General features: G+C 35.5%; 1 protein-coding gene across 1 annotated transcript in view; it reads right to left on the bottom strand.

The window, feature by feature from the left end:
• The window catches only part of NEK1 (NIMA related kinase 1), a 179,826-nt gene that overhangs the window by 132,946 nt on the left and 19,682 nt on the right, over positions 1-27,198 (bottom strand). The window contains exons 6-12 of the mRNA XM_087437435.1: positions 22,372-22,455; positions 19,833-19,900; positions 19,614-19,700; positions 15,871-15,925; positions 13,052-13,252; positions 8,762-8,822; positions 5,765-5,916 (exon numbers count right to left, since the gene is read on the bottom strand). Of these exons, the coding sequence (XP_087293561.1) occupies positions 5,765-5,916; positions 8,762-8,822; positions 13,052-13,252; positions 15,871-15,925; positions 19,614-19,700; positions 19,833-19,900; positions 22,372-22,455 (708 nt within the window). The remainder of the gene's footprint in view (positions 1-5,764; positions 5,917-8,761; positions 8,823-13,051; positions 13,253-15,870; positions 15,926-19,613; positions 19,701-19,832; positions 19,901-22,371; positions 22,456-27,198) is intronic.

Here is a 27,198-nt window from a genome sequence, read left to right as displayed (position 1 = left end):
TATTGATAATAATCTTAGCAGACTATTTATTTTTAGTAAGTAACTAAAGAAAACAGTTACTAAAACTATTTGTTTCTTACTGTTGACCTTTTGGAATAAAGACATATTCCAGTGTTCTCAAGAGAGCTGACCATTATCATTTTTTTCTCTCCAGATTTTGTTTTTCAAAGGTTATCAATTTCCTAAAAACAATAACAAACTGGCCTTTGTAGAGAGCTTTACTAAAATTTTTGGTTGTTATTCATTCTTTTAAAGAATTAACAGTTGAGTCACTTGACAAAATCTAAGTTACTACTCATTAAATCATTCACTCATTTAACTTATGCAGTAAATATTTACTGAGTGCCTACTACTTGCCAGGAACTATTTGCCAGGAATCAGTCAACAAAAACAACAACAAAAATCCCTGCTATCCTGGAGCTTAGACTGTAATGGAGGAGACTGGCAATAAGCAAATAAATGAAAAATACATAGTACGTTAAACAGCGATAATGGGAAGAAGAATAAAGCAGATAAAACTGTGGTGATGGGGTGGAAGGACAGTTGTTATTTGACATAGTGTGATCAAGGATGAAGGTTCTATTCATTAAGTGAGCTTTAAGCACAGATCTGAAGGAAGTAAGGGCGAGAACCACACAGTTTTCTCAAGGGAGAGTCCTCTAGGAGAAGAGAATAGCAAGTACAAACGCGTTTTTTCAGATAAGTGCTTGGCATGTTTGAATGTAACAAGGTTTAGCACGGCTGGACTGAGAGTAGCAAGGGGGGAGTAGAAAACGAGGCTTGGAGAGGTAATAAGGGCATCAGAGAGCTTTGTAGGTCTTTGTAAGGACTCTGACTTTCACTCTGAGATGAAAAGCTACTGGAAACTTTTGAGCAGGAGAGTATAATGACCTGATCTTCATTGTAAAAGAAGCATTTAGGCTGCTCAAGTGAGAACAGACTGAAGGAAATAAGTTTGAAAACAGTGAGATCAGTCAAAAGATTACTATTATAACCCAGGCGAAAAACGAGAGTGGCTAGGACTAATGTGGTGATAGAAATAATGAAAAGCAGTCAGACCCTGAATATATTTTGAAGACAGGGTCAACAAGATGTGATGTTGGAAGGGTAGTCAATGATGACACCAAAAGTTTTTCACGAGAACAAATGGAAGGATAGAGTAGTCATTTACTGAAATGAGGAAGACCAGTTTGGCGAGGGGTGGAATCAGGAGTTCAGTTTCACATATGTTAATTCTGAGATGTCTATTAGAAATCCAACTAGAGATGTTAAGACAGATATGAGTCTGAAGTTCAGGAAAGGAGTCCAGGCTGGAGACATAAATTTGGGTGTCAGTTTACAGAGGCTGTCACTGAGCAAGTGACTACAGGACAAGAAGGAAGATATCCAAGGACTGAGTCCTTAAGCACTTCAGCATTTACAGATCAGGGACACAAGGAAGAACCTGCGAAGAAGGCTGAGGAAAGCAGTCAATCAGGTAGGAGGAGAATCCGAAGAATGTAATACTTTGGACTTAAGTAAAGAAAATGTTTAAAGAAGGCAGGGGTAGGGCCAGCCCTGGTGGCCTAGCGGTTAAGTTCAGCGCACTCCACATTGGCGGCCCAGGTTCCGTTCCCAGGTGTGGACCTATACCACTCTGTTAGCAGCCATGTTGTGCTGGTGGCCCACATACTAAAAAAATATAGAGGAAGATTGGCACAGATGTTAGCTCAGAGCTAATCTTCCTCAGCAGGGAAAAAAAAAAAAGAAGGAGGGGATAATCAAGTGAGTCAAAAACTGAGGTAGAGGAAGAAGACAACTGACCCCTGGACTTAACAATATGGAGGTCACTGATGTCTTTGCCAAGAGCTGTTTCAAAACAGCTGTGACAAAGAAAGCCCCGAGAGCAATGAGTTCAAGAGAAAATGAGAAGAGCTAAACTGGAGACAGCATAGACAATACTTTAGGAAAGTTTTGCTGTTAAAGTAAGCAGAGATAGGGCCAGCCCCGTGGCTTAGTGGTTAAGCGTGCGCGCTCCGCTGCTGGCAGCCCGGGTTCGGATCCCAGGCGAGCACAGACGCACCGCTTCTCTGGCCATGCTGAGGCCGCGTCCCACATGCAGCAAGTAGAAGGATGTGCAGCTATGACATACAACTGTCTACTGGGGCTTTGGGGGGAAAAAAATAAATAAATCTTTAAAAAAAAAAAAAGTAAGCAGAGATATAGGGAAGTAGCTAGAAAGAGATATGGGAGTTAAGAGAAGCTTTTTTAAAAAGACTGAATATACAATATACAGTGTATTCTTTTGCTAACAGGAATGATTCAGTAGAGACGAAAAATAAAATGGTACAGAGGGGAGCGAAGTCCTTTAGTAGGCAAAAAAATAATAATAGATTGTACACAAATGGCAGGGTTGGCTCTAGATCAAAACAGAGACAGATCACCCAAAGTAATAGGAAGAAAGGCAGAATATTTACAAACAGATATGACTGACTGGCAGAAGTGGTAGTGAGAGTGTGGGAAAATTTTCTTCCAATTGCTTGTATTTTCTCAGTGAAATAGAAAGCAGGATCATTAGCCTGAAATGAAAAACAAGAAGAAGGTAAGAAATAATCATCTAGAAAGTGGGAGAGTAAATGGACTAAGGAAATACAATAGAGGGGCCAAAAGGTGCTCACTTGACATTGCTGGTTATAAATTTAAAGTGAGACCAGTTAGAACAGTTCTCCAACCACATTCTAGCGCCCAGGTTCAGGCACAAAAGAGCTGGAGAGTTGGATTTCACCAAGTTAAGTTTTTGCCAGGTGATGTGTAATAATGGAAGCGAGGGACAAGAGAGAGTTGAGGTTTTGGAAATTATTATAATGAGAGAACATGGAATTTAAGCCAGAAAAGGAAAACAAAAACTAGGAAGAGAGGGACAATGAAAAAACTAGTAAGATCCATGGATCCAAAACAGGACAAATTAGTTTTGGAGACAGAGTACTCGAAGAATGAGCTGGAAACATAGGAAGTAGTGGCCAGCGAGTGGGATGCTTATTATTGAGACTATGGAATAGTTGCTATTATCGACAATAAGTTTGATGGCATGACTACAGGTTTGAGTTCTAAGGTAAGGTGGGAGACAAGATCACTGAAAGAGAACAGTCAAGAAAATAAAAGACCATGTACTATTTGGTACAGGATACCAAAGGATCACCTTTTTTGTATACTGAAATCACTAACAATTATGACAGTGTGGGAAATATGACAGTGAGTGAGGTGTTAAAAATCCTCAAAAAATGAGGGTCTGCAGATAATCCTAACACAAAGGGGTAGCAGGTGATACAGTCTGGTAGCAGAAGCCTCAAAGCTTAGAGGGGTGGGTCAGGGAGCAGGGAAGAGTCTGGCAGTGAGAAGTAAGGGAAACACCTCCTTCATCCTACCTCTAGACCCAGCGGTATTAAGGGACTAGAGAGAAAACAGCCACCATGTAAGAGAGCTGCACGACAGTGTGTTCAGGGACAAGCCAGGTTTTAGAGCAAAAAAGGTAAAGATAATCTTTAGAAGTTTAGAATACAAGGGATTTTGCTGATCATGTACTATAAGAGGGCTTTGTTCAAGATTTTAGGGAGCTATGCAGGAGGGTGGGACACACAGTGACACTCACCCTGTGGGCAGCTTCCAGGAGAGTTCTGCCAATGCCCCTGCCAGCTTCCCTGTGAATTTCAGCTGCACCTCCAAGGCCAGCTTCCCACCAACTCCTGCTGGTGTCCCAGCCAGCACCCCAGCCTGCTACCCAAAGAGTTCAGCAGCACCTGGCAAGTTCCACCAGCACCCAGCAGGCTTCCTACAAGTTCAGTGGTTCCCCAAGCAGCTTCCCAGGACATTTTACTGGTACTCTGGGCAGGTTCCCAGGGAGTTTGATCAGCTCCACAGTGGACAGTTTCATGTTTGCCAGCCTCAGCCTGTGGCCCCTCAGTGAACCCTGCCATCCAGTGGGTTACAGCCATATCATATCCAATAAGGTCTCAATCTCAGCCTTAAGAATGGGGTTGGGGACATATTCCAAAATTTGTTCCTTCTTCAGGTACTCTGTCTCAGCACTAGGAGTAGTGGCTGCTTCCTATATCTGTTATTTCTGTATTCTTTAAGTTCTCTTTGTCCCTTAAAAGTTAATTTCTTAAAAATAATAATTATTTATATGAATGTGCCTCGATCAAACTATTCTGTTTTCTGTCTCCTGACTGGATACCTACTTATACAACTTATTTGAAGACCGATTTACAGTAATCATTTTGAACTACTTTATGATAGATTTTAACCAAAGACACTGAAGTTTATCTTACAGCAGTGTGTACACACATGTATCTAAACATGTGTGCATGTATATATGTATATGGGGGCACACGGAGTCCAAAACAAAACAGGTTCCATATACCAAAGTATGCAGCTACTGACATGGAGAAAAATGTCAAATTCCTGCAACTAACACTGTGTATTCTTGGGCATGTCAGCTAAATGCAACAGGCCTTAATTTTTTCACCTGACATACGATAGAGTAGACTATACAATTACATTCCTTCTACCTCTATGATTGTGATTTACTCATCTGACTGTGAATTCTCAAGTACAAAATTTTCCCAGATTTTTATTAAGTGTATCACAGATATTTACTTGTTTTACACACAAAAACAAATGGTTCTGCTTAGGTTGTTCAAAAGTGATTTCATTTATAACGTCATTTTCTTTCATATTGCACCAACTACTTTACCTAATATATCTACTTAATGTTTCTTTATGACTTCAGTAAGCCTTCTTAGTCTTAGAAGACTGGCAAAGCAGAGTACAGCAACATTCTTGAGTAACTTAATAAAAATAATCCTATGAATATCAAGAAAACTGAATTGAGCTGCAATAAAAACAAGGTCAAATTATTTTTCTGAAGAAGATATACAGATGGCCAAAAGGCACATGAAAAGATGTTCAACATCACTAATTATTAGGGAAACGCAAATCAAAACTATAATGAGATATCACCTCACATCCATCAGAATGGCTATAATTAACAAGACAAAAAATAATAAATGTTGGAGATGATGTGGAGAAAAGGGAACCCTCATACACTGCTGGTGGGAATGCAAACTGGTACAGTCTCTACAGAAAACAGTACGGCGATTTCTCAAAAAGTTAAAAATAGAAATACCATACAGATCCAGCTACCCCACTACTGGATATTTATCCAAAGAACATGAAATCAACAATACAAAGAGATTTATGCATCCCTATGTTCATCGCAGCATTATTCACAATAGACAAGACATGGAAGCAACCCAAGTGCCCATCAATCGATGAATGGATAAAGATGTGGTATATATATATACAATGGAATACTACTCAGCCATAAAAAATGACGAGATCATGCCCATTTGCAACAACATGGATGGACCTTGAGGGTATTATGTTAAGTGAAATAAGCCAGACAGAGAAAGACAAACACAGTATGATTTCCCTCCATATGTGGAAGATAAATGAACACTTGGATAAGGAGAACAGATTAGTGGTTACCAGAGGGGAAGGGGATGGGGGATAGGGCAAAAGGGGTAAAGGGGCACATATGTATGGTGACGGATAAAAACTAGACTATTGGGAGTGAGTACGATGCAGGCTAAACAGAAACTGATATATAATAATGTACACCTGAAATTACACAATGTTATAAACCAATATGACCTCAATAAAATAATTTTAAAAAATAATTTTTAAAAATAATAAATTTATTAAAAAATAAATAACATGATCATACCTGTTTATGTTTTTGGAGTGGTTTCTTTTCATGTAATTTTTTATCTCCATATTTCTTATATGCTAAAGGTACTCCATATTTAGCAGCAGGCTTTGTAATTTTCTGAGCAGACGCAACAGAAGCCAAGCTTTGTCCTGAAGCTGGTCTTTTAGCTATATGAAAAGATACAAAGAATTGTTTCCAGAGTTCTTCATAATAAAACTTTAATTTCAAAATCCTTCAACATACAGCACTTTTTCATTTTCACAATCACTGATAGAATTTGAGACTTTTCATTAAACATCTTAGTTACTCCTTAGTATGTCAATGCTTCATTATAACTATTTTACACTAAAGCCACTTTTTGAAAGAAGCAAAAAGCCACACTCCCCTCAGATGTTGAAATTTCTTATGTAAAAAAAGCACATCCCTAAAATTGACTGTGGGTGATGATTGCACATATCTGCGAATACACTAAAAAACACTAAATTTTTAAATTTTTTAAATGGGTGAATTGAATAGTATGTGAATTATATCTCAATAAAGCTGTTAAAAATAAATTTTAAAAAGAACATTCACTATTTTAGAAATTACTTTCAAAAGCAGAAAACCAATTTCAAGAGCAACTGTTAAACATTAATTCCATCACTATGAGCAACTTCAATATTTTCTTCACATATAGTCTGAATGATGTCTATACCTACAGACCTGTTGAAGAATAAACACTTTAAAACAATCATTATAGCTAAGGGTCCCATGAAGTGTATATCTTGATACACTGCTGGTGGGAATACAAATTGGTCAGACTTTCTGGAGGGCAATCTATATCAAGAACAATGTTTATGAATCGATTTTAAAGAAATAATCAGAGAAAACCAAAATTTAAATACAAAGATAAACCCTGCAGCACTATGTATTAAACTCTTATTGAGACTCAGACAAGGTTCAGTCTTAGAGCAACGATAACTTCAAGAAAAACAGTTAAACCAAAGTAATTAAAAGGAAAGTGTATCATTTACATTTCTCAAAGATATCAGGAGAGGTCATAGAGTATAGTCTATATCAACGCGTACCAAAACCCTCTTTCCTCTCCTATTTTCCATATCTGCTAAGGTACCTCTCTGCTCAAACTCCCCCACAGCCTGAGCAACAGTTTTCTTTCTTCCTCTTCCAGCCTGCTCTCTATCTCAGGATTTTTATCATGTGCTAAATCAATTTAAATCAATCTCTTACAATAAGGATTCTTCCTTTTTAGGAGAGGAAAGGAGAAGAAAATTTAACTGGTAGTTCACAATGAAATACTACCATTAAACTCAGTTCTTCAAAGAATAGTTGATTGTATTAGAAAATGTTCATCCTATAATATTGTGAATTAAAAGAAACAAACTTTTGTTTATAATGCAACCCCAATTTTCAATCATTATGGATATGTTATCACAGAAAAAATATACCAAATATAACAGTGTGTGTTAAAATTAGGGATAATATTTTTCTTCTTTTTAATTTTTATAATGAACATATATTATTCATATAATTTAGTAAACTCTTATAAAAATAAAAATAATATCAGTCATTTGATTGGCATTTTAGAGAGTCATAAGCAATTTGTGTTGAAGATATGAGATACAGTGTGATAGGGTAAGGCTTTCCAAACACATACTCCAACAACATCCTGACAGGAACCAGAAAATGTGGAAAAAAAAATTCTCGTTTGAGAGTTCAACTGCAGGATCAAATTAGGACACAGATATACCAAGTCACAACATTGTAACCTGGCTACATGTATTAACATAACCAAAGAAATACTGTGTCCAGAAAAGGGGCTAGAGACATAAAAGCATAAAAATGAAGATTCCCAAGAGACAGATATGAATAGTTCCCATTCACTTCCAGAGAAGAGAGAGAACTACTTATCTGATTTTTGAGCATTTCTCAGGCTCAGTGACAAGGCTACCAGTAGGAGGAAGCTTAATATAGGGAGTTGGAGCATACAAAGTATTTATAGGCCTAGCAGCAACCCAACTCCTATTTTAGCCCCATGCTATTAACATTGCATACATTCAACTCCTCTTATAACCAAGCTTTCTAATTCCTACGTAGGCGTATCTATGTGGAAAGAATGTGCTGACATGGAGTATTTCTGGTCTTTGTGACAATGAGGCTTTTGATTAAGATTTGACTTCTCATGAGGCTTGACTGCCAGGAGAGACATGCTGATTCTGCTGTATATCTATCTCTCGTGAACTTTTTCTAGAGTGAGTTGATTTCTCAGGGACAGTCTCTGCACACTGAGAGGATGAGTCTAAGAGTCTTTAAGAAGAGCTAAGTATAGCTGGCTTTCCTGAGAACGCACTGCCACACCACTTCCAGCTTATATGGACTCAGTTTTATGATATGGTATTTATTTTTATTTATTTACTCAAACTCAAAATGGAGGAGAACATGCAAAGCATTATGTTTGAAAAACAATATACTCTCCAAATCTTAAATAACTTCTACTAGTTTTAGAAATATATATGTATACTATATAACTAACCCACAATCCTACAAATATTCTGCTGCTGTTGGCCACATTTAAAAGAAAATTATCCTTGGTAAGGTGCCTGGCTTCATATTAATTTACTTCCTAAAAATTCCAGAATATGAAGTATTTCTCAAAGAAAAATATTTTATATAAAGATTTGCACTTAACTGAGACATTTTATAACATTCTATGACAATGTTCTCAGAATATCAGCTAAGCATTTGATAAAGAGAGATTTTCAAGATAGATTTCATTTAAATAAGGTAGACAAGAAATGGAAGTTTTGTCATTAATTCATCAGAAAGTGTTGTATACTGTCATACATCATAAATAATTTAAAGATGTATTTTCTCTGGATTAAATTTATCTTCAATTATCCCAACTTATTATATCTACATATAACTCTAGTATAATTAGTAGATATTACTAATTAGTATAACTAGTATATTGATTATTGCACATAGGTGAAACAACTCATACTAAATTTCACTTACCTGGTATAGGCTGTGCTCCAAATTTGGAAAATGTTTTTACACAAAATTCTTCTGCAATAAGCTTAGATTGAAGTGGGGGGGGGGGAGTTAGAAAAGATGTTAAAATTCCAAAATAAAAAACCTACTCATTAATCAGAATACATTTTTTTCCTTTTTCAGTCACAATTATGCTGCCAAATAAACTGTACTAAATAAAATCAAGCAATCCATTCACCAAATTCCTCTCATGCTAACTCCCTCCCAATCTTACCCATTTATTTTTATTACTTCTCCAGAGAAGCTTCTTTCTCAAAGTAACCTAATGCACCACAAAGGCCCCCAAACACCCCTTGCCTGTTCTGTATCTCAGCAATTTAACACAACTACTTCTATGTGGAATAACCTCTATAGTCTATGTGCACCCATATCTCTCATTTACTTCAAAACTGATAAAGAATCATTTTACTATCTCTTCTTCAGATTAACATCTCAGTTATTTCAACTTTACTCTGAATCTTCTCAGCATCTCCAATGAGTTTTCACTCTTATAAATACACAATTGTAAACATGTTATTGGATATTTGAATATTCTTACATAATTTAACAAGTGTCTCTTTTTACTATTACTAAAACACTCCACTACTTATTCTCTAGCATTTATGAACATATTTTGAGAAGCAAAAATCATTAGCATTTCCTGCAAGTAATTTTCTCTCCCTACTCACTACATTTTTTTCCCTTTTTAAGTGCAACACTATACCATCAACAAAGATTTAACTCAATTTTAGCCTGCTTTTTTTCTTACTGGGCGGGGAGAGAAAAGGCAAGTGAATTTTCTCTTTTTTCAAGAGAAATGAGGCCTAGCAGAGAGAATATCCCCACAGGGGCAGTGGACCAGAAGCTTCAACAGGCAAAAATCCATGACTGAGATGTCATCTTTTCCATTAAGGATGCCCCTAGAACAGTAGTTCTCCAAGTCTCATACTAGCAGAATCAGCATCACCAGGAATGTATTAAATACGTAAATTCTCAGGCTCCACCTAAGAATTACTAAAACAGAAATTGTAGTAGTGGTACCGCGTGGTGCCCTCCAAGTGATTTTTATGTTTGCTAAAGTTTGAGAAGCCCTGCACCAGAAGATCAATATACGTGAAAATCTGGTTCACAGGCAATTCACAGCAACTGTGTAAATGTGTTTTCTCTACTCATCATTTGCATTTTTTCTCTTTCTTTTTTATGGAAGAAAAATGGGTGCTTTATGATCTCCAGCTTGCCCCAAGTTGAGTAATTTCTTCCATTGTTTGAATGTGAGTCTTTCTTTACCCCTGTGTGAATGCAAATATGAACTGAGAGATGGGGTGTGTAAAACGCAAGAAGATTCTGGAATCCCTAAGCTGTGCTGTCCAATATAGCTGCTACCCACATGTAGCTATTTGGATTAAAATTTAAAACAAATATAATTAAACATTCAGCTCCTCAGTCACACTAGCCACATTTAAAGCGCTCAGTAACCACACATAGCTAGTGGCTACAACGTTGGACAACGCAGATATAAAACACTTCATCGTCACAGAAAGTTCCACTGGACAGCACCTATATTCCTAATGAATCAGAGCTTATCCAGGATTTGTCAAGCCACATCCAGGAAGAAGTTTCCAGGGTGTACAAGACTGAGAACTAGGCCCTATTAACTTTGGCTGATGGCATTGAATGAACTAAGGGATTAAAAAAAAAACAAGCATACAGAATATTATAGTTATACTGGAAATAACAGATCATATCTTCCAGTAAAGCTCATAAATTGTTTCAAAGTTAAAGCTTTAAAAAAATGTATCACAAAATTTCTCACTAGAATATTGAACAAGTGATAGACAGCAGAAAATAAATCTCAAGAACAAAAGATAAAGGTTTTCATGAAGAATGAAATCTAAGTGGTGCCTAAATAGCAATGAGGGGCTGTGTATATACTAAACATGTAATGTCAAATGCTACATTTGTTAATAATCATAATCTGCTATTTTTTCTTTCCATGTGATAAGTTTTGCATATATCAGGCTTGAATATTTTCTTTCATTGCTGACTAGTTGAAGTCCAGTGCTTCAGCCTTGAGACTGTATGTCTTAACTGCTGGTATGGAGGGAAAGAAACCTCAGCAAGATTAAATGAAGTCATTCTTTCTTCTAGTATTTGCCAAAAAACAATAGTACATTTCGTCGTAAAACTGTCCCTAGAAATGTTTTTTACAACAAAGGAGTCTTGTAAGACACCCACGTTTCAGAGGTTGTTGCTATGTCCTAGATAAGTAACCTTTAACCTCCAAATTTTAATTGGCTTTCTTGCTTACTAACGTGTTCTCCTGGTGGTAAGAGTTAAATCCATATCTCTGTTTTATGAAGAGTATTTGTTCATACAGATGTTCTGTTAGGCCAGACGATTTATGACAGTTTCCTCTCAATAAAACTATGACTTTGCTAGATATCTGATTTACAGAAGAATTTAATAGTAATTATTTAAATTAACAAAGGCCATAAAAAACACGTAATGTAAAATAATTCCAGTTTCAGGTGATTGTATTTATATCAATAACTGATGCTAATTGATTTGATAGAGATTTTTTATAAATCCTGTCCAATTAAAATTCAATTCAACTCAACAAATATTTATTTTGCACCTATATGCGAGTACTACAGCAAAAATCATGAGTCAACAATCTATTATATCTACATATAAATGCATAAAACAATGGTTTCCAAACACTTCCTATCAAATAGAATAAAATTGTAATCATATAAATTATGATATTTACATTAGTATAAGAAAGTGATATATTGATAATATTTAATATATACTGAATATATTGAGCACTTATGTGCTAGACATTAAGCACTTTACACGCATTATCACTTTTAATTCTCATAACAGCCTCATGATGAAGATATATTTATAATCCCATTGTTCACAGGTGAGGACAGCGAGGCACAGAAAGGTTTAATAATTTCACAGTTAGAAACCCAAGAAGACAGAAAGTAGAAAGGTGGTTGCCAGGGGCTTGGAGGAGAGGGGAATGGGGAGTTACTGGTTAATGGGTAGAGTTTGTTTTACAAGATGAAAAGAGTTATGAAGATGGATGGTGGTGACAGTTGCACAGCATTATAAAGTATTTAATACCACTGAATTGTACACTTAAAAATGGTTAAGATGATAAATTTTATGTTTTGTATATTTTACCACAATAAAAAAATTGGAAAACAAAACAACAGAAACCCAAGAGACAGAGGAATGATTCTGTGCTATCGTGATTTATACCAAATATATATTTGGTCTTCATCCAGTTCCTGGCACACAGTTTCTAAAACTTTGGAACTTCCTAAGTGGTAAGAGCATAAAGTTGTCTTTTGTTATTCATAACAAGTCCCTTACAACCACACCTGATTTATGTTAATGAGATGACTTGTGGGAAGCCCCTAAGGATAATCTCCTCCCCTCAAAGAGAAGAAAGGGGCTAGATGTTGACTCAATCACTAAGGGCCAATGATTTAATCAATCATGCCTACGTCATGAAGCCTCCATAAAAACCAAAAGGACAGGATTTGGAGAGCTTCCGAGTTGGTAAACACGCCAGAAAGTTGGTCATCCCATTTCCACAGGGACAGAAGCTCCTGCACTTGAGACCCTTCTAGACCTTGCCCAATGTACGCCCTCCAACTGGCTGTTCGTCTGTAACTTTTATAATATCCTTTATAATAAACTGGTAAATGTAAGTAAATGTTTCTCTGAGTTCTGTAAGCTGCTCTAGTTAATTAATCAAACCCAAGGAGGGTCATGGGAACCTCTGATTTATAGCTGGTCAGTCAGAAGCACAGGTGACAACCTGGATTTGCCATGGGCTTCTGAAGTGGGGGCAGTCTTATGGGACTGAGCCCTTAACCTGTGGGATTTCATGCTATCTCCAGGGAAATAGTGTCAGAACTGAATTGAATTCTAAGATACCCAGCTGATGTCACAGAATTGCTTGGTGTGGCACAACTACCACACATTTGGTGATCAGAAGTGTCAGAAATTAAGTATTAACTGTTAGGAGGTGACACACAGGATGAATGTTTTCTTTGCTACAGATTTACAACTGGAAAGCAAATAGGAAGGGGAAGAATTATATAAGAATGGAAAGGAAGGTGACTCCAGGGTAGTTTGAAAAAGGCACTTCATTCCCCCAGGGCTCTGACGTGCTCTCCTCAAAACAGGGGAGGGCACGTCCTCATTAAGCACCATAACCCTACTGTTCAATTTTAATTATAAAGTAAAAAAACATACCTGAGGTGGGAGAAACTTTTCAATGCGTTTGGCTATAAAACCTTTCTCCAATATGGAGTTGACTGATGGTCTATCCCTAGGATTTCTTTTAAATAACTGAGAGAGCAAACTGCGGAGGTCATAAGAATAATGCAAAGACACAGGTGGAAAAGATCCAGATATTATCTTCAGTACCAGGTTTTTCATATTCCCAGCTTCAAACTAAAATCCAGAAAATAAATTAACATATATGAAACATACATAAATTGAAAATGGGAATACAAACAATGAAAAATACTTCTTTTCCAATCAACATAGAACAGAAATACAATCCTCTTCCAAATATTTTAATCAGCATATGTTCTCTAGAGCAAGGTTTACTTAGTTATTTATAAACATATTTAAAAGAGACTATCAGTCCTCATAAAATGTTATATCTTGCTATAAGACTAATTTTTACTTATTCAAAAGATAAAAAGATGAGATATAGGTATTAATTAGAAAAAAGTTTTTATAAATACATGACAACAATCAAGACGGTAAAACAAACCTGGTGGCCTTCACTTAAGACCTGTCTTCCTGTGCCCCTGTTGGAGTAACTAGAACAAGAAATTAACTACAGAACTAAAAGTTCTGGGGAAACATAATAAATAAAAGTACTAGTTCCTTTCCTTTTTTTTTTTGTGAGGAAGATCAGCCCTGAGCTAACATTCATGCTAATCCTCCTCTTTTTGCTGAGGAAGACCGGCTCTGAGCTAATATCTATTGCCAATCCTCCTCCTTTTTTTTCCCCCAAAACCCCAGTAGATAGTTGTATGTCATAGTTGCACATCCTTCTAGTTGCTGTACGTGGGACGCCACCTCAGCATGGCCGGACAAGCAGTGCGTCGGTGCGCACCCGGGATCCGAACCTGGGCCGCCAGTAGCGGAGCATGCACACTTAAGCGCTAAGCCACAGGGCCAGCCCCTAGTTCCTTTCCTTTTTTTTTTTTTTTTAAATGAGAGCAAACTATTTTATTTTTATTTTTATTTATTTTTTGTGAGGAAGATCAGCCCTGAGCTAACATCCATGCCAATCCTCCTCTTTTTGCTGAGGAAGACCGGCTCTGAGCTAACATCTATTGCCAATCCTCCTCCTTTTTTTTTCCCCAAAGCCCCAGTACATAGTGGTATGTCATAGTTGCACATCCTTCTAGTTGCTGTACGTGGGATGCGGCCTCAGCATGGCCGGAGAAGTGGTGCGTCGGTGCGCGCCCAGGATCCGAACCAGGGTCGCCAGTAGCGGAGCGTGCGCATTTAAGCGCTAAGCCACGGAGCCGGCCCCTAGTTCCTTTCCTTTTAAACACTGTGCATTATTGTTATTTTTAAGTGTGTGATGCTCCCAAAAGCCATGGAATCAGCAATGTGGCAAATATTCCAAAGGGGAATAGTTGTACACTGTCACTACGACACATAAGAAAATAAAACATGCTGTAAATTAGGCATTGGCAATTAAACCAATTATAAAAGAGTTCTGTTAAATGCTGAATTCTTCTAGCACATTTAAAATATGTCATTCAGTTTACTAAAATTTGAGTACAATTCAAATGTCTAGAAATATCTATGTACCTAAGAAGAATCCTAAATGCAGAAAGATATGTTACATTATTCCTTTACTACAATGAATTTTCATTTATCTCTCAACTGACAAGCTCTTCATAAATAAAAGTTAGTGAATTACTTAATTTCGTGTGTCCATTGAAGAGTAAACAATTACAAAATATAGAAGCAATGGTCACAGAAGAATGTAGATGAAAAGGTTTTTTAAAAATACACTGATTTACACCTAAAATGACTGTGTGTTACAGAAAAACTGACCAATTCCTTCAAATACAGATCTGATAACTACCATCCCACATCACTTTGGCAGTCTATGCTTTTTTCCTTAAGAAAGAAAAATAAAACCTAAGGTAATACAGTAGAAGAATATGCAACCACGAAAAAACACAACAAAGAATAATACTCCTCAAATAATATCAGGCAATAAAAATAAGCTATAAAACTACTTATACAATATAATCAAACGTTTGAGGGGAAAAAAACAAAAACAAAACTCATTTTATAAATTAATCTAGAAGAAAGCCTAGAAGGAAACAACAAAATATTACAAGTAGTCATTACTGGTTGGAAGAATTACTTATGATATTCACATCTTTATATTTTTATGCACTGTCTTAAGTTTTCTGTAATGAAAATTCATTATTGTTTAATCAATGAGGGAAGCATTTTTAAAAATCAGGATTTTTGAAATGGAAAGTGATTAAAATTCAACCTATTTAGGATAAGAACTCCTCCTTTTTGGTGTATTACGTGCTATCTCAAAAAAGCCTCAAAAGTGAAAATTTTAAATTCTCTGAATGAAAGAGTATTTAAATTGATAAAATCCCTTGATGACTATGTTAAAAAATATTCTTTAGATAATTTTAATTGCAAACAAATAATTTCGGTGTTTTGAAAGAAATTGCTAAAATGAAACTAATAAAATTTGATAAGCTAAAATATCAAATTCATGTACGAATTTAACATGAAAAAGACAGCAAATTTATTTCTGCCTTTAGAAATAATTTTCTGAAAAAAAGTAAGACGTATTATAATAAATATATAACATGCATATGTAATATATGCATATACGTTAAAGGAAATCGATTTAAATTTGTACTTTAGAGGAGAAATGTAAAAACTGACACAAAAGAATTTCTAGTACAAGAGGCTCATTTGAAAGATGGCATGTAATTTTTCAAAATAGAAATACAGGCACTTTTTGACATAATTTTTAAAACATCTCAGAAACTTCTACTCACTGCATGTTTAAGTGTGCACATCTCATAAAGGACACACCCCAGAGCCCAAATGTCACTAGAAAACAAAAAAATGAGAAATCTTCTCTAAGTATCAGAATTTATGTCAATAGTTTTTTCATTTAAAGTAAAGAAGAGCAGCATAAAAATGCTTTGCAAAAATGTGTTCCATAAAACATGTCCTTTAAAACTTAGAATTTCAACCATAACCAAATGACAAAACCAGCTATCCCAGATTAGAAAAATAATGGTTGTTCAAGCAATTATTTTAAAGTTTCATGAGAGAAATTTAATATTTAAAAGAACAAAATGAGTAAATTTCATGGATATTCCATTTAGTTATTTTATTTTGCAAGTCAAATTGCTTTATTCAATTATTTGCAAAATACCATGACTTAAAAAATATTATAAAAGCAAAATACTGCTTTAATGAATGTGAAGGAAATATTAATTTACCAAAATTAAACTTGAAATAAACTTGTGACAGCCAACTGAAATATGAAAGAGTAAATGTATTAATTTTATCCTAATTTAAGGACTCAGTTACACTATCTTCTTCATACCTGGTCTCTTCCTTGTATCTTAAACAGATATTTTTATAATAAAAAAGGACTACTTCCATTTTTAAAAGAAAAAAAGACCTCATAGTTCAGAGCTACAGCGGTCCTTAGAAGTCAACAAAAAGGGCTAGCCCCCGTGGCCTAGTGGTTAAGTTCAGCGGGCTCTGCTTCAGCAGCCCAGGTTTGGTTCCTGGTGTGGACCTACACCACTCATCTGTCAGTGGCCATGCTGTGGTGGCGGCTCACATACAAAAAGAGGAAGATTGGTAGCAGATGTTAGCTCTACGTGAATCTTCCTTAGCAAAAAAATAATAATAATAAAATTTAAAAAAAAAGAAGTCAACAAAAGCAAAACCACTGCTCCTGAAAGCTGAACTTACTGGAAAAGAACAAAACCAACTATCAAAATCCTAAGGTCATCTTTACCCGAACTCTCTCAAAAATCTACAAATATATCTATAGATTCAATGCAATCCCAATCAGAATCCCAATGACATTCTTCACGGAAACAGAACAAAGAATCCTAAAATTCATATGGAGCAGCCAAAGACCCTGAATAGCTAAAGCAATCCTAAGAAAAAAGAACAAAGCTGGAGGCATCACAATCTCTGACTTCAAAACATACTACAAAGCGATAGCAATCAAAACAGCACAGTACTGGTACAAAAACAGGCACACAGATCAATGGAATAGAATTGAAAGTCCAGAAATAAAACCACACATCTATGGACAGCTAATCTTTGACAAAGGAGCTAAGAACACACAATGGAGAAAGCAAAGTCTCTTCAATAAATGGGACAGCCACATGCAAAAAAAACGAAAGTAGACCATCTGCTTTCGCCATACAGAAAAATTAACTCAAAATGGATCAAGGACCTGAAGGTGAGATCTGAAATCATAAAACTCCTGGAAGAAAATGTAGGCAGTGCTATTCGTCATTGGTCATAAAGGGATCTTCTCAAATTCCACGTCTACTCGGACAAGGGAAACAAAAGAAAAAAATAAACAAGTGGGACTTCATCAGACTAAAGAGCTTCTCCAAGGCAAACGAAACCAAGATCAAAATGCAAAGACAACCCACCAGCTGGGAGAAAATATTTGCAAACCATATATCCGACAAGGGGTTAATCTCCACAATATATAAAGAACTCACACATCTGAACAACAAAAAACCAAACAACCTCATCAAAAAATGGGCAGAGAATATGAACAGACATTTTTCCAAGGAAGATATACAGATGGCCAACAGGCATATGAAAAGATGTTCAACATCACTAATCATCAGGGAAATGCAAATCAAAACTACACTAAGATATCACCTTACACCCCTGAGAATGGTTATAATCACCAAGACAAAAAATAACAACTGTTGGAAAGGATGTAGAGAAAAGGGAACCCTCATACACTGCTGGTGGGAATACAAACTGGTGCAGTCACTATGGAAAACAGTATGGAGACACCTCAAAATATTAAAAATATAAATACCTTATGATCCAGCTATCCCACTCCTGGGTATTTATCCAAAGAACTTGAAATCAACAATCCAAAGAGGCTTATGCATCCCTAGGTTCACTGCAGCATTATTTACTATAGCCAAGACGTGGAAGCAACCCAAGTGTCCATCAACAGACGACTGGATAAAGACGACGTGGTATATTTGTACAATGGAATACTACTCAGCCATAGACAAACACAAAATCGTCCCATTTGCAACAACATGGATGGACCTGGAGGGCATTATGGTAAGTGAAATAAGCCAGACAGAGAAAGACAAACACTGTATGACCTCTCTCATATGTGGAATATAAACGAACACACGGACAGAGAGCACAGTTTGGTGGTTACCAGGGGGAAGCGAGTTGGGGGGTGGGCACAAGGGGTGAAGGGGTGCATTCATATGGTGACTAACAAATAATAATTTACAACTGGAATCTCTCAATGTTATAAACTATTATGACAGCAATAAAAAAAAAGAAAAAAAATCTACAAATATAAACTCGTAACCCCAAAAATCTATTTAATTTCAAGATTCAACTGGGGGAAAACGTAAATGTCATCAAGCTATTTAGTGACCTGTACATGTTACAAACTAAACAGTATAAACAAAAACATTAAACCAATGATCCTATTAACACTTTAAAATACACTTAGAAAAATATGCTCATCCATTACATTTTAAAAGCATTTTTCCCACAAAATTAATTTTATATAAAATTCTCCAAAGGATAATTAAATCCATCCCTAATTTAAAGACTGATATTTTTCATAGTTGACTTATCCACAAGACACAAATAGCATTAAAATGTAAAATCACTTTAGCTCAAAGAAAATGCTGCTATCCTTTAGAATATCCACCAATAATACATTCCATGGACTAGACTGATCAGTGTAATTTAAATTGATTTTAAAAATACATTGCTAGGATAATGGTCTCAGCCTCTACTGCTCAGGTTTGAAATACAACTTCCTTTCTACCCTCAAAAAAAGAAGGAGCGGAGGGGAATAGCAATCACGAATACATGCGTTACTGACAGCTACCATTTTCTTCCTTTTAGCGTCTGTGGGTGCTTTCAAAGTTAAGATCAGTGTTTCTTGGTTGGGATTTTTCAGTTAGAAAGAGTGAGAGAAAATAAAGGTAACTGGAATTCACTGGCAGAATTCCTCTTCCCACTCCTCTATTATACAATCTGTAGCCACAGTACAGGTCAATGATACCAATTTGGGCGGCAAGCCAGGTGCCTAGGGCTTTGAAGTTACTTTACCTCTCTCTACATTTGTTTTCATTATAACCAAAGGGGCAATGATTAATACCTACAGCTCACAAGGTTATTGTGAAGATCAAAAGAGAAATACATAGAAAGCATTCAAAACAGTGCCTGGCATATAGTAAGTGTTCAAAAAACATTAACTATTACAATTCAATAGGAAGTGACTATTACAAAGAGAAAGACAGAAGAAAGCACTCTATTCCCAATTATAAGCTAAATAATAAAGTGATTCTTTCTATAGTTCCTTTACTAAGAGAGTGAAATAGCTTCAAGTCCACTCATCAAATATTAAAAAAAATGTATATATATGTTTCCAAATGTATATTATGGATTTTAGAATAATATTCTGAAGGTTAATAAGTATAGTATAACAGAGAAAGGTCTAAAGGACATATGTAATGAATACCATTTTAAATACCTTTTATTATTGTAAGGTTTGTTTTCACAGATTTCAGGTGACAAGTAGTATGGGGTCCCTATGCAAGTTCGAGCCAGCTCTACAGTACTAGAACAAAAAGAGAATTATTGAAGAAGCTTAAGATACTTAAAGATATTATAAAATATCACATATACATCATCATGAATTAAAATTTCAATGAAAACATTATATCAAAACAAAGTTTAAAAGTGATGTTACCTATTAAGAACTCTAGCGATTCCAAAATCTCCAAGTTGTATTGTCCCATCTTTGGTTAAAAATATGTTCTGTAAAAAAGAGAAAAAACCCAGAAATAACGTTACAGTCTAGTTCTAAGTCAACAACTTTTTTCATAAAAATGAATCCAGTTAAAAAACAATGCTGGGATAACTGGATATCCACATGCAAATGAATGAAAGCAGACCCCTATCTCACACCATACACAAAAATTAACTCAAAATGGATTCTAGACCTAAATATAAGCCCTAAAACTATAAAACTCCTAGAGGAAAATACAGGAGTAAATCTTTGTGCCATTAGGTTAGGCAATGGTTTCTTAGATATGACACCAAAAGGACAAGTAAAAAAAGAAAATATAGATAAATTGGACTTCATCAAAATTAAAAACTTTTGCACAAAGGACACCATCAAGAAAGTGAATAGATAACCCATAGAATTGGAGAAAATATGTGCAAATCATGTATCTGATAAAGAATTTGTATCCAGAATAAAGAACCCCTACAAATCAATAACAATAAAAGAGAACCAAATTTTAAAATAGGCAAAGTCACATATTATATGATTTCATCTATATAAAATGTCCAGCATAGGCAAATCTACAGAAACAGAAATAGATGAGTGGTTTCCAGGGTCTAGGTGGAAGCGGAATGGGGAGTGACTGCTGATGGGGACAGGGTTTCTATTTGGAATGATAAAAAATGTTCTGGAATTAGACAGTGGTGATAGTTTCACAACTCTGTGAATACACTAAAAATCAGTGAACTGTACACTCTAAGTGGATGAATTTTATGGTACATAAAATATATCTCAATAAAGCTTTAAAAAAAATGAATCCAGACCTCTCCCTCTGTCAAAAAAAAAAAAACTGCCTAAAAGTTCTAATTAGCCTAAATATAACAAATTAACTTTAAAATTTTCCAATAATTTACCTAACTGCTTTGCATTCTTGAATATAGAACTCCAATGCTCTATCAAACAGTGAAGCCAGGAATTTTCGGGGTAACATGAATTAAACTCCATACCAGTCAGGAGACTTGAATCAGGAACATGCTTATAGTCAAAGATGACACAAAGTGAGGTCAACTAGAATAGAGTAAGATGGGGTGAAATGGGATTAGGTGGCAGAGGGTCCGAGGACAGGAAAGATGGGGTATGGAACTCCCACCACAGTTCCTCTTGTTCCTACTACTCATCCTGGGGCTATTAGGCTATAAAAGCTGTAGGCCTAAGGACGTAAGAAGACGGACACACAGCCTTGACACCAGGAATGAACCTCCTCCGTACTCCCCGCTCTGGGAACTGAGAGAGCTTAAGTGAGGCAAACATGAAAGAAACCTCTGTGCAAAGATGAGTGGGCTGTGGGGACAAACACCTCCACAAAAGAGCCTGCCCCCCACTCCCAAAATCCAATATACATGAAGAAATCTAACACAAAGAAAAACAGCCAATAAAGTCATCAAAACAAGAATTCACTCGAAACAGAATTAATTTTATAAAACAGTCCAACAAAAACTTCAAAGTAAACACGTTTAGAAAATTGTAGAGATAAATGAAGGAACAGATATTCATTTAAAAAGAATAAGATATTATGAAACAAAACCCAATCAAAATAAAAACAGGTATGTGTGAAAAACCATTTAAAAATCTTGGAGAGAAAAAACAGTCATTATAATAAAGAAGTAAATAGATGAGATAAGCACTAGTTTATACAAAATTAAAAAGGGATTTAGTTAAATGGAAGGTAGGCTGAGAAATTCACCTAGAATGTAACTGAGAAAGACAGACAGATAAAATATGAAAGAACAAATAAGGTAACCTGAAAGGATAAATTAAAAACCTGCAACGTATGTCTAGAAAAAAAATCCAGAAGATGACCATGAAGGTAGTGAACAACAAGATCTAAAGAAATATAGCAAAACAATTTCCAGAGGAAACATACATTCTCAGGTCAAAAGTACACAGTACAGTGAATAAAAGTTGAACCTCATCAATGCACAACACTGTGAAATTTCCAAACAATGAGCACAGAGAGAATATCCTAAAATCATCCAGAGAGAAGAAACAAGGGTAAAAAATCATAATGGCTCTAAATTCCTAAACAGCAATACTAGAAGCCAAAGACAAATGAGCAGTATCTTCACAATTCTGTAGGAAAACAATTTCCAACCTAGAAGTTTATATCCAAATTATTATTAAAGTAAGAGAATGGAATGAAGTCATCTTCAGACATGCAAATCTCAAAAAACTGTACCTTCCACATACCTATTTTTTTGGATTTTTTTCCATCATAATAAGAGAGTAAAACAAGAAAGAGGAGGATGTAGGAAGTAGGCAGAAGATCAAACACATGATGCATAAGAAGAGAATTTGCAAGATTATAGGGAAGGGGGAACAGTGAAGCGAGGAGATAGATAATCTGACGCAGACTGGATCAGGTTCAAAAGTTTTTGGCCCAAGACAATGCTAGCTCCATGTCCATATCTATTTAGAAGTTAGAAGTGACAGAATATAAACATACCTGTGATTTTATGTCTCGATGAAGAATTTTTCTATCATGTACATGCTTCAGCGCCAAACATATCTGTACAAACCAGTCCAAAATCTAGGGAGGAAAAATCAAATCTGTCATTTCTTATAAAGTTTACATTTCACGACAGTCTTTCCTTGACCGCTAAAAGAATTTGGTAATATCTGGGGTTGAGGGGAACTAAATCCTTAAAAAAATATTTAAGCTATAATTTATTTTTAATTTGTAGTCACTAACATTAAGTAGATATTCAAGCCAACAGACACATTACATACAGGGCACATACTAACTTTAAGATGTAGTAGACTGCTACTGAAGCATCTCTTATAAATCAGAATAAATATGGAAAGATATTTCCAGAAAAGAATGGAAAATGGAAATAATTTATATTTTATGATAGTATGACGGTGGGTGACTTTGTTTTTAAATGTATCTTTCTTCTAGATAAATAAAAATCATGTGAGGAAAAAAATCAGGCTGGAAATTTGGAAGACATCTCTGACTTTTTCCTCTCCCCACATTTACTGTATATAAACACTCTCTCTGGAGTTGGCCCCTTGAAAGTAAAAAGGCTTAATTTTTACCTCAGTCCTAACACCAAAAGAATTCCAAGTAGATGGCATTTTTAAACATGAAGAAATTAAACTATAAAATGATTAAACATCAGTTAATTTTCTATAGTCTTTGATTGAAGCAGGACTTTGAAAACATGACACAAACCCCACAAGTCACAAGAAAAAAGACTGACAAAGCTTACTATATAAAATTTAAAACATCTGCATGGCAAAATATATAATCAAGTTTAATAATTATTTGAGAAATACCTTCAACATAATTTGACAGATTGCTAATTCTCTAATATGCAACAGTTCTTCCAAATCACTGAGAAAAAGACTGGCAGGCAAAATAAGAAGTGGACAGAAGACTGGAATGGCAAATGACAGAGGAAAAATAAACCAATGAACACATCTCCAATACCCCTCCAAATTTAAAAAAATAATAATAATTAAAACAAAATACCCATTTTAACGTGAAAAAAATGAAATAATACACAATGTTGGTCAGAATGTGGGGAAATAAGTCTCTGTATGCCCTGTTTGTAGAAAACATCATTACAGCCATTTGGTGAATTACATAAAATTTTGAAATTCACATACCATTTCAAAGAGCAATTGCAATTTCAAATTTATCCTACAGATATAGTATCACAAATACAAAAGGATGTGTACAAAGATGTTTACTCCAGCACTGTTCACCAGAGCAAAAAAATATAAACACCTAAATATCATCAAGGGGTCTGGTTAAATATACTGTGATATCACTGTACTAGAAATACTGTTCAGCCACTGAAACGAATGAAATACTTCTATGTATACTGTTAAATGAGAAAAAGAAAGTTGCAGAATCAGCATACTCCTATTTTTTTAAAGTATATGTTTATGTATGTTACATACCTGAACTCTATATAATTGTATATGAGCGTGTATGTGTGTGTGTGTGTGTAGGAAGGAAAGAAGGAATAAAGGAAGGAAGCATAGAAGGATTGCTACCGATCAGTTAGCAGTGTTTACCTCAGAGAAGTGATGTTCAGAAGAGAGAATGAAAGGTAAGTAACAAGCTTTACTTTTTACTCATTTCCTCAGTACTTAAAAAAAAACAACAAATATTACATTAAAATAATCTAAAATTAACTTTCTTTAAAGAAATAAACCTCTCAGTTCAGTTGAATAGATATTTACTGAGGACTACGCAGATTTTTAAGTTACTTTCCATATTCACATAAGGCACTGTAAGTAGAAAAATGAAATAGCGTTTTCAGACTCTGCGTCCATATAGACAAATACCTACAATATAATATAAATATAAAATATAAAATATAAACAAATACCTACAATAAAATGCACAAGTTTTATAACAGCTATACGGACACTGAGAGAGCAATTAATTCAACCCCTCAGAGAGGGGTCAGGAAAAAGTACAAAAAGATGAAAATTAAGCTCAGTTGAGTCTTACTGTTACACAGTCTACCAGTAGAACTAGAACACATCTTAGAAATCACCTATGTCTCCTTTTACAGATGGGGTTTTTCATTGTCATCTTTCCCATACCTGTACTCCTTTATACTTTGACAAATGTGTATTCAGGACCAAAAACATACCTGATAGGTGCAGGAGGCAGCAAAAAAAGTTAATGAAAGAACTCATAGACCAGGAGTCAGCAAATTTTTTTTTTTTTTTTGTGAGGAAGATCAGCCCTGAGCTAACATCCATGCTAATCCTCCTCTTTTTGTTGAGGAAGACCAGCACTGAGCTAACATATATTGCCAATACTCCTCCTTTTTTTTCCCCAAAGCCCCAGCAGAGAGTTGTACGTCATAGTTACACATCCTTCTAGTTGCTGTATGTGGGATGTGGCCTCACCATGGCCGGAGAAGCGGTGCATCGGTGCGCGCCCGGGATCCGAACCCGGGCCGCCAGTAGCGGAGTGCGTGCACTTAACCACTAAGCCACGGGGCCGGCCCCTGCAAATTTATTCTATAAAGGGCCAGACAATAAATATTTTAGGCTTTGCAGGTCATATGGTCTCTGTCTCAACCCAACTTTGGCACTGCAGCATAAAAGCAGCCATAGATTATACAAACAAAAATAAGTGCAATTGTGTTTTAATAAAACTTGGTTTACAAACACAGACAGAGTTTGGCCCATATGCCATTGTTTGCTGACCCCTATCAACGACTATTGAAGGAGATGAGTAAGTAAATCAGAGGTAATGCTCCGGAGTGCTGAAGAAGCACAGAGATGGAGAGCCAACTCAGCCTGGAGGTGATAAAATAAAACTGGACAGAAGAGGTGATTCCAGTGCTAAATTTTGATGGAAGGTATAAACAAAGCTGAGGAGGAAAGCACAACTTGTACAAGAATAAGTATAAAGGCTACATTTCCATTCTCTCTGTCTATTCAGTTCACACTCTTACTACATTAGGGTTTTGTATAAGTAAAATATTTCAGAAAACACATTCCTTATGGGGCCGTCTTAGAGATTTGTCAATGATTTTGCTGTCCATTTTTACCCTTAAGGAAAATATTCATCAAGCCCTTCTCAAATATCCCTATAGAGAATTTTATTCTATTATTGGTTACTACAATAAATAAACCACAACCTTTCAGTCTCATTATCAAACAGGCCTTTGCTTCTTGATGCTGACCAGAAGGTTCCTGGAAAGGACACTAAGAACTATTGACACTTCAAAAAAGAGACTCTGGAGTACAGGCTTCTAAGCTGACAACGTGTAGACTGAACAATGGATTGAGTTAAGATTTCTAAGACTTTTTTAGTCCAGAAGCTGACAAACATCATGAAAGCAGACTGCCCCAAGACCCAGCAGAATAAGAATTACTAGGACTGAATGAATGGAATTAAACGAAATTTAACTGTGGTTATTTGTTTGGAATATGATATTATTTTTAATGTTCTAGTGTTCTATATTTAATGAATACATAAAGTCCATTTTTTTTTCTTCTTGAGCTATCTCTAACCCTCAATTTAGTAGATTATGCTTTTATACACTGAAATGTAACATCTTAAAATGATTAGCTGATTCTCACCGTCCCACTCAGAATTCAGAAATAAATTAGGACAATACTGTCATTTTAATTGGTTCAATAAAAATCTATACTCCTTTTTACTAGAATATAACTGAACAAATCAATTATTTTTTTTTTTTTGCAGGCACCAGAAATTTTTTTCATCGACTTTATTGAGACATAGCTTATATATAATAAAATGGACCCATTTAAACTTGTACATTTCAATAAGTTTTGACAAATTTATACACCTGTGTAATCACCACCATATTGAAGATATAAAATATTTCCATAACCCTATAAGTTTCCTTGCGTCCCATCCCAGTCAACTCACTCCCATCCCAGGCCCCAGTTAACCACTTTTCTGTCACTATAGATTAGATTTGTCTTTTCTAGAATGTCATATAAATGGAATAAGTAGGTGCTCTTCTGTGTAACGCTTCTTTTCACTCAGCATAATGTTTTCAAGGTTCATCCATTTATACCATGTATCAGTACTTCGTTCCTTTTTATGTCCAAATACTATTCCATTGTACAGACCACAATTTGTTTATCCATTCATCTGTTGACAGACATTTGGGTTTGAACAAATCAATTATGCAACCAAGGCTATACCTGGAGTGTCTTATTTGAGAATGATTTTCAATTAATCAATTATGACAAGCCCACTACTAAGAAATATATGTAGAACCAATTCCTATATCGCACTGCCAAGAAAAACTCGCTCAGTACCTGACTTACAGGGTCTCAGCATCACAGATGGCAAGGTCATTTCCTAGCAGCCAAGAAACTTGGCAAATTTGCAAACCCTCAAGAAGAAAGAAATTCACCCAAATGTATAGGTACTGCTGGTGAATTTGGTGGAGAATGTACTGGGCTTCGTTTCCTGACCTTGGGATAGAAGAGCAAATAATAGTTTTAAAAAAAAAATCTAATCCAAGATTCCTTATGAAAAATTCTGAACAGAAATCAATTCTGTGGCTCTAGTAGTTGTTCAATACAATAAGGCTCCAGATTTTCAGAGCAAACTCAAGGAGGCCTATATGCTTAATTAACACTCTCAGTTGTACCTAAATATTAGGGCCAACCCTGACGAGATCAGACTTTCTTTTGAAAGAATACATATCTGTAAATTATTTATGAACATGAAAGGAGACTACCAGAAAATTTATCCAAAACTTGGAAATAAAGCAAAAATAGTCAATGGGACATCTTTTTAATATCTATGTGAGCA

This window comes from Ceratotherium simum, chromosome 12 (genome assembly GCF_057802395.1).
Source record: "Ceratotherium simum simum isolate JZ-2026a chromosome 12, ASM5780239v1, whole genome shotgun sequence".
In the NCBI taxonomy this organism is placed as follows: domain Eukaryota; kingdom Metazoa; phylum Chordata; class Mammalia; order Perissodactyla; family Rhinocerotidae; genus Ceratotherium; species Ceratotherium simum.
This window is presented reverse-complemented; position numbering and strand designations above follow the sequence as displayed.